At 33.7% G+C, this 9,095-nt stretch overlaps 1 protein-coding gene across 3 annotated transcripts in view; it reads right to left on the bottom strand.

The window, feature by feature from the left end:
- Window positions 1-4,706: 4,706 nt before the first annotated feature.
- The window catches only part of LOC149556417 (RNA cytidine acetyltransferase 1-like), a 146,801-nt gene continuing 142,412 nt past the window's right edge, over window positions 4,707-9,095 (bottom strand). Inside the window, exons 24-28 of one of the 3 annotated variants that reach the window (XM_089830725.1) lie at window positions 8,866-8,994; window positions 8,645-8,773; window positions 8,473-8,538; window positions 7,999-8,252; window positions 4,707-4,737 (exon numbers count right to left, since the gene is read on the bottom strand). In XM_089830725.1, the coding sequence (XP_089686851.1) occupies window positions 4,722-4,737; window positions 7,999-8,252; window positions 8,473-8,538; window positions 8,645-8,773; window positions 8,866-8,994 (594 nt within the window). In that variant the 3' untranslated portion in view covers window positions 4,707-4,721. Of the gene's footprint in view, window positions 4,738-7,562; window positions 7,671-7,745; window positions 8,253-8,472; window positions 8,539-8,644; window positions 8,774-8,865; window positions 8,995-9,095 lie in introns of those variants that run through there. The other 2 variants (XM_089830724.1, XM_089830726.1) reach the window with 2 other exon arrangements.

Here is a 9,095-nt window from a genome sequence, read left to right as displayed (position 1 = left end):
TTCTCCAATTTTGTATATTTTGTTACTGGGGAAGCATCATTGTTGAAGTTTGGATTGCAATACATTTGCAATCATTGCTGGGGATTATTTATGAATTATATCTAAGATAATTGGTTGGAAGTTATGGTGCAAAAGAAGGTTGTGATTACCAATTGAAGCAGGATTTTGGTCCAATTCATGCCTGCGTTCAACCTTACAGGGCCTGCATTAAATATCAGTGGATGCGGTTGAGCATTATCAGGCAATATTTGGGTTTTACCAAACTTGCAATTGAATTACATGAGTTGTGCTTGGATATTTTGACCAGTACTTCATGTCTGGAAGCCCTATGTATGGTTTGGAAGGAGTCTATGGTCTACTCACCCAACTTTGGAGTTGCATGTTTTGATTGGTCAAATCTTAATGCATATTATCTATAAACAAGTTCCTTGTATGCAATTTAATTTGGAATAAGTTCATTTTAGAACTGTATTTACTTCCCATCAAATAAATTGGCAGAACTAAAATTGTGTGGTTATTCCTTGCCATTGCATTTTCTCTATTATTGATAGTCTTCAAAAAACTCAAAAGAGAGTTATACACAAGAAGAACATATATTTTGGTCACATCAAATAACATTAAAATATTTTGTATTTCCAACTACACTACTAGAGAGTTTGTCTACCAAATTTTTGAAAAAATGCCAAATCATCTTATTGGTGTAAAAAATTGGTGAAATCAAAGTTGTTCAAGTTATAGCCAGGTCAAGGTTATTTCAGTGGTAACAGAGCAATTTCCTGCTAGCCTGCAAGAATTGGACTCAGAATTATTTTGTTCAGTGCCAACAATTGATTGAGTGATTGATATTCAATATCCATGGATAGAGATAGGAGATTTATTTTAGGTAGCCATTATACCCATGGGCATTACACTTCCCCACTTAGGGATGGAGAACCTAAGATACAATTTGGTATTCTAAAATAGTTAAATGTGTTAATGAGTGAGTTGAACCAAAACCACAAGCGAATGATGAAACTTATTTTAATTCCAGAAATTGAAGAAAGCACGATATTGGTATTTCAAAGGGATAGACGTGATTGTTCAATGAACGCTATTGCAAAGCAAGAAAATATTTTCAATCAAAGCTCTAACTCTCATTTTTATAACAATAGTAGCCCACGTTATATTACAGTTGCACTTGATGTCATGACAAGGTCCTAAAATGTTGTAACGGATGATAGTGTACATGTTATTGGTTATATTGAGGGAGATAACATGGATATAGACAACCACATTACTTTTGATTTGCATGATAACAATGAAGATTTTTGACATCATGATGATACTATAGCACTTGCAAATGTGCGACACATTCCTTTTAAGTTACCACATGTCAATGCTCAAGTTTTGGACACATTGGATGAGGAGTGTGATTGGTATTCTTGTAAGATTGAGTTGGATAATGTAGTTGTTGCCATGAGTACCCAGGATAATGTTTTTGATGGCAATGTAGTATTAATGGGAGTGTGAGGACGCAATGATACTGTCAGGTCAGTACCTACTTCTCTGTCAGTCAAGCCATTTGTTGAGGTGCTTAGTAGTATGTATGTAGATTTAGATGTCTGCACTGATGATAGTACACATGTTGTGGTTGATTATGAGATGAGCGATGTAGAGACATTGTTAAGTTATAGCACATATCAACACAATGTTGAGGTTCACTTTGTAAACAATCCTTTGGTCAACATGGATGTAGCATTGTCTTATGACAATCCACTTTTTGAGGTTGAACACTCACCTAAGTGGAGTTGGGCATGGTTTACACAATTTGCAGACATAGTTATGTTTCCTATATCAACAGTTGGAGATGTTCATGTAGCCGCAAATTATGAGGATGTGGCTACATCCATTGCAATTATAGGTATTCTTAGGAAGGGTGCATTTGTTGACAATAGTAGAGAACCTCACATTGCACCAAGTTCTCCTGTAGCTATATCTTTTGTTGGGGTTGCTAGTGAAGTTGAGCTCAATATTTGGGATCTTTCTAGTGCATTACGATTTCAAACAAGGTTCATAGTGGTGTTTTGGGATATTTGCATGGTACCAAGCACATATGGTCTTACTTTTGGCTGTCTTCTTCAAGTGCACATTTCAGTTGTACATGTGTCAGATATTGTGTATGGCAATTAACATTGCACAGTTTGGGGAAGCAAGCTTTGTCAACTTTCTAAGTTGCTTCCCTATGAGATATTCACTACTGCAACATTTACAATCAGATTCATTTCAGTTTGGCAGGATCTGTCAATTAGATTGGTGATGATGCTACAGGGGCTAGTTGGTGATCCCATGGACAATACACAATTCTGCTCTTGGAACCCAGGTGGATTGATGTGTTATTTTTTCTGAGACTGCTTGGGGACAAGCAATCTTAGGGAGGACGGACTGTAATGTTTCCATTTTTACTAGCATCAGAGTTTGAGGGATTAGCCTATTATTGTGATCCTCGTAGGCTAATTATTGTGGATAGAGGGTCTTCTGAGGTAGAGGCTTGGCTATGGGAGGGTTTTGTCTTCTTCACAATTCAATGTGTTCTAATTTGGTCTTTATTGTCAGATTTGACTTTGTTTGGGCCTAGTTCCATGCACCTACTATTTATGGCCACTCAAGTGATGATTGAGAGGGACCCTTTCTATTTTAAGAAAGTGCATTTGGTCATATGGAGGAATAATAAGTGTGACTCTTGTTTTAGAGGAATTACTTAAAGGATAAGTATTTTGCGAGTTATTATTATTTTAGTGGCCAAATTATGATTACATCATTAAATGTCTTATTATAAAGTTATAATTTAACTTAATAATTTCACTTAAGTTGAGGGTTGAGTCATCATTGGAAGGGGTCATTTATTTAATTAATTATAAGTCTAAGTCAAGTATTAAATATAAAAGTGGAAGGAATTGTTATATTAAAAGTTGAAGCCTCTTAAGTTAAAAGCATCTTAATGAAGCCATGTGTTAGAAAAGTTATTTATTAGAAGAATTTTCATGAAGTCCTGTTAGAAAAGTTATTTATTAAAATAATTCAATGGAAACTTCTAATTAATGGTGTGTTGGTGAAGCTAAGTGGATTATAAAAGCTGGCTTCATGAAGCAAATGAATCATCCAATTGATTTTTTGTTTTTGTTGATTTGGTGAGATTTTTCTTATGGTCTATTTTATCCCCTTGTTGAAGTGTAAGGGTTTGAAGATGAAAGACATTTTGAATCATTAATGATATATAATGATTAATTCTAAATTTGGTTGAATCTCCTAATTGTATTTGTTTGTGGCTAGGAGAGAAGATTCTAGTTGAGAAAACAAGAAGTATCATTAATTCTATTCACTACTACTGAAAGGTTTGATTTGGCCAAGAAATTGCATTTGAATTGAATTAATAAATTCAATCTGGTTGAAACTCTCCAATTCTATATATATTTTTTATTGGGGAGTCGTCATTGTTGAAGTTTGGATTGCAATACATCTACTATCATTACTAGGAGTTATTTATTAATTATATTTGAGATCATTGCTTGGAATTTGTGGTGCAAAAGAAGGCTATGACTACCAACAATAGAAGAGTTTTGGTCCAATACATATTTGTGATCAACCTTACAAGGTATGCATTCAATATTTGTGGTTTTGGTTAAGCATTACTAGGTAGCATTTGGGTTGTACCAGACCTACAATTGAATATGCATGAGTTGTGTTTGGGTATTTTGACCAACGTTCCATGTCTGGAACCCCTATGTATGGTCGAAGGAGTCTATGGTCTACTCACTCAACTTTGGAGCTGCACGTTGAGACTGGTCAAGTCTTAATGCATATCATCTATAAATAGGTTTCTTGTACGCAACTTAATTTGGAATAAGTTCATTTCAGAATTGTATTTACTTTCCCTCAAATAAATTGGCAGAATTAAAATTGTGTGGTTATTTGTTGGCTTTGTGTTTTCTCTATTTTTGTTAATCTTCAAAAAATTCAAAAGAGAATTAAACTCAAGCGAAACATATATTTTGATTACATCAAATAACATTAAAAAAATATTTTGTATTTCCAATTACATTGTTGGAGAGTTTGTCTACCAAATGTTTGACAAAATGTCAAACCATCTGGTTGGTGGAAAATTTCATGAAAACAGATTTGTTCAAGTTATAGCCAAGTCGAGGTTATTATAGCGATACCATTCTAATAACCCTAATTGTTTATGGCTTAGACAAACACCAATTTCTCTATTATTTTGTTGTTTGGCATTACGCCAAACACTAAGTTAGCAATCTTAATACTAGTGAAATAATTGTTAAGTAGTATATACTTTATAATTTCCTTTTCTTGTTCGCTAATACTTTAGCTATTGAACATGAAATGAAAATGCATGAGGTAAAATAGGAAAATCTTATCATCTCACAGCTGAATTCGAATTGGTTGCAATTTATTAATTACAATTATGGTGCCAAGAACAAATTACAATAGCAATGCAAATGAAAACTAACAAATATAAGTTACCTTTATTCAATGTGAATTTGATTGCTATCATAAACTAAAAATGGCTAAATGGAACCTAATTTGCATTAGCAATCTTGAATTAACAACTACAACCCCATGATTTTTCCTTTAATTAAGCTTCTCACATATTATTACAATTGGTGTCATTGCAACCTAAACCCTCGCTGCATGAACAATGGCATTGATCACAAAGGCTCGTCCAGCTAACCAACTCCACAACTACAAAATGACATATAAATATATAAGGAGTGATCACCTAGCTAGCAAATAATCCAACAATTGACAAACATTCAAATGGTGCCCAAAAATCACTCAAAAAATGCACACAAGTAGAAGAAAATGGCATTTATTCTCAAAAACTTGGTGCCAAAACCCAATGGCAATATACGCCCAAACAAAGACTTTAATGCCTATACTTACTATGGAAAATCACCTATAATGGCAAAAATGGAAACGCCTAGCTTGCAGATTTAAGCAAACACCCAACAACACAACATTAAAACCTCCAATGGATGAATCACGTTTGTAGAAATCCAGAGGAATAGATCTCACTAATATCAAACCATAAGGTGCCCAAAAAACAATAATAATAGCATTCAAAAGGTAGGAGTATTCACGCCGCTAAATGCAAATCAAATTTTCCCTACAAGATACAAGAAATAACATAAAGATCACAAATTAGGTTGGTAGAAGCACATAATCCAAATTATGTATACCTCAACACGAAATCAATTTTCCCAACATAGATCACTTATCCACAGTCTAAAACAGTATGAGAAGACATCAAAGGCTCAGTCCAAATCTATTACACTTCAGCAAAGGATTGAAATTTGTAAACTCGGTGAAAACCTTCACCAGGAAATTAAAAGGAAGTTAGACAATTAGATGATTCATTTGCTTTATCAAGTCACTTTTTATAATTCACTTGGCTTTACCAATACACTATTAATTAGAAGCTTTCATTAGATTCTTTTAATAAATAATTATCTAGTACACAGCTTCATGAAAATGATTTTCATTTAAAAGGCTTCAACTTTTAATATAACTCCTTGCACTTTTATATTTAATAGCTGACTTAGGCTTATAATTATTTAAATGAATAACCCCTTCCAATGATGCCTCAACCCTCAACTTAAGTGAAATTATAAAATTAAATTATAACTTTATATTAAGTCATTTGATGATTTAATAATAATGTGGCCACTAAAATAATAATAACTCCCAAAATACTTATCCTTCAAGTATGTCGTTTCAAACAAAAGTCACACCTATTATTTCTCGTGTGACCAAATGGACTTTCCTAAAATAGAAAGGGTCCCTCTCAATCATTACCAGACTCGCCATAAATAGCAGGTGCATAAAACTAAACTCAAACGAAGTCCATATGAGTCAAATGAAGACCAAATTGGAACATATTAAATTGTGAAGAAGACAAGGCCCTCTCGTAGCCAAAGCCTCTACCTCATAAGACCCTCTATCTACAATAATTAGCCTACGAGAATCACAATAATAGACTAATCCCTCAAACTCTCATGCTAACAAAAATGGGAACATTACAAATTGTCGTTGTGTACATAGTTAACCCTTCACCAATCTATTCACTAAAGACCAATCTTATGGACATGACAAATTATCATTGTGTACATAGTCGGCCCTTCACCAATATATTCACTAGAGACCAATCTTATGGGCATTGTCTTTAGTCACTCTAACATCATATAACCCTGCACCAAAAAGTTTCACCATAGAGTCCAACCTTATGGGCAGTGCTTGTAGTCATTACAACATCATAACTACGTAAGATTATTGGCTGTCGTGATTTGTTGTGAGATCCATGACTGTACTTCAGAGGTATATTAAAGCAATAGACTTATTTTTATACTATTTATCCAATATAATCTCAATCCCATTGTTCCATGTCGTGTGATTTGTTTTAGTACAATGTAAATTGTGAGCCCTTCTTGTTAAGGAAATGAGTGTGCAATGTAAGAATTTCCTCCTTTAGAGTTTGTTTGGTTCGTGGAATTGTAGAAATCGAGATTTCAACAAATCTTGATTTAGCCAAATCAAGGCTCTACAAATCTTCTTTCTTATTTTTGAGATTTTACTTGAACCATTTGTTTCACTCGGAAGATGAATGGGAAGATACATTTTTATGCGTAAGCTTGGAGTTGCAGGCAGACTCCAAAAAATACTTCAATCTAATTTTTTTACGTTACTCAAAAAACATAACTAGGTTTTAATTTTCAATTCCTAGTTGCTAGTGGTAAGTCTGATAACCTGGTTTTGAGACAAAACTAGAAGTCTAGCATTTTAATTCCATTTTGCCAATTTTGAAACAAACACAAAAAAATTCAAACCTGGATTATGGAAAAGCCAATTCCCGTCATCTTCCACAAACCAAACAGACCCTTAGTTCATGGTCAAGCAAAGATGTAGAGTTATCCTACCAACACCCAACCCAAATGGGCAGCAGTTATGACATTGAAGACTTAACCACATGCCATAACCCTATGAGGGTTATCTAAAACTAATGTGTGATTACTCAAATTGAACAATGGCAATGAAACCTAAAGAATACTAGTGAACTTGATATAAACACTATAATACAACACAGAGCAAATTAAATCCATAATATTTGACATGCATAATTTTCCTTATCTCGGCCCGCAAGTATCTCCAACAAAACTGTCTTCCTACAAGAAGAGTAAATGTCCACAAATAATTTATTCTAGAGAGCAAATGTAAAAGAAATAGGGCAACTGACTTGTCAAGAGAGTGAGCACATCCTCGCAATATCCTGATTATAGTTATATCGATCATCATTAAACAGTAATAAGATTTTTGATTTTTGCAAAAAGGGGGCATTTTGTCAATCAAAGCATGGCTTAAAGTGGGATCTTAATTGGATTAATAGTCCTGAGATTTCTGGTAATTTGTCTGCTAAAAACGACGCTCCACAGTAATCTCATTAATTCATGATGATCTAGTAATATTGAACAGATGGAAAAGTAAATAAAAATATCAGCTCACTAAGCAGCTGCTTGTAAGTTGAAGACTGCATACTCTTTTTTTCCTTTGAATTATAATCCACCGACCCAGATTTTGTCATATGGTTGTACTCCTTTTACTGTTTTATATAATTCTCAGCCCTTTGACAAGGAAATGAAACAACATTAACATTTTCGATGAATATATATACTAAGACTTCAAATGAAGAATGCAAGTGATTAAATAGGGCTGACTTGGAATCATTAAATTAAGAGACAGAGAGTGATGCACATTGAATCTACCGGATCATATACCATAAAGCAATATGAATAACTTAACCCTGCCTATCAGAAGAACCCAACACATTTGAATGTATATATAATTTTACAGTCAAAATCACCATCGCTATAAGCAATTATATTGTAGTACCTCAAAAATATACAAAACTTTTGTAAAGCATGTCATCAAGTAAGTTCAACTACTACTCACGTTCTTGATTTCTTATTTTTTGTCCAAGACTCTCCTTTTTCATTAACTTCCCTTCTACCTTGTTTCTTTTTTTCTCTGACTTTCCCTTTATCTCTCTTCTTGGCTCCTCCCTTCACACTAATCAGGCCACTCTTGGATATTTTTCCATCACCATTCTGTAAAGCTGCTTCAAAATCAGCCTCTCTGCCGTCAATAGCATAATGCTGAAGATCCTCAGGATTCAACATAATTTGCAAACTCTCATTCATTTTATTCTGCACAAGCAAAAATAATTACAACATATTTTTTTATCATCTCTAGTATTTAATCTTCATAAACTTGTAAATTTCGATCAAATAATGACATAAATTTCAGTATATGAAAGCAATTATCATTGTAAAATTAAATTTTACAATAGACAAATTGCTCATTTAGTTTTGATTTTAAAATTGTAGCATTCAAGAATAATCAACATAGAAGATGTGCACTACTCACTGTTACTTCTTTGGCAGCATTTTTTAGGTCCTCCTCAACTGATGTACTGTGAGGCTGCATAGAAATCTGTGACATAAAACAGTAAGCTTTCTCAAGATTTCTTGTGCCTTTAAGATTTGTAATGTATGGCTTCATAATGTATCTGATTTCAAGTAATATTTCCTGTTTTTACCTGCTTTAAGCGTGGTAAGGTAGATTCAATCTCTTTAGCAGCAGCTTTATGCAATTGTCCATATAGCTTCCGCACGATTTTGCTGAATAATGCTAATATTTGTTGTCTTTTCAACTGCTTCAGCTCTGCCTGCATAAATCACAAGTTTGATGAGTTGAGAAATGTCTTCAAGCACTTTATTACATACCATGGTTTAACTACATTTGTGAAACCAAACAAACCTCCACGTAGTCAATATCATGATTTTGCAATCCCATACACAGCAAAATTGCTGCTTGACTGTACGATAATGAAGCTGGTATCTTCTCCTCAAAATATAGATGAGCAAGACAAGATACAAGATCTAGTATCTGCACACAAGCTCCGAAAAAAGTCCAATGAGCCAGAGCATTTATAGAACTAGGAGCTATTAATGCAATACAAAATTTTCATCTGAGATTCAAGACTCTTT

This window comes from Cupressus sempervirens, chromosome 5 (genome assembly GCF_028749045.1).
Source record: "Cupressus sempervirens isolate cs-2001-9-10 chromosome 5, ASM2874904v1, whole genome shotgun sequence".
NCBI lineage: Eukaryota > Viridiplantae > Streptophyta > Pinopsida > Cupressales > Cupressaceae > Cupressus > Cupressus sempervirens.
The sequence above is the reverse complement of the archived record's forward strand: the minus strand, read 5'-3'. Positions and strand labels throughout refer to the sequence as shown.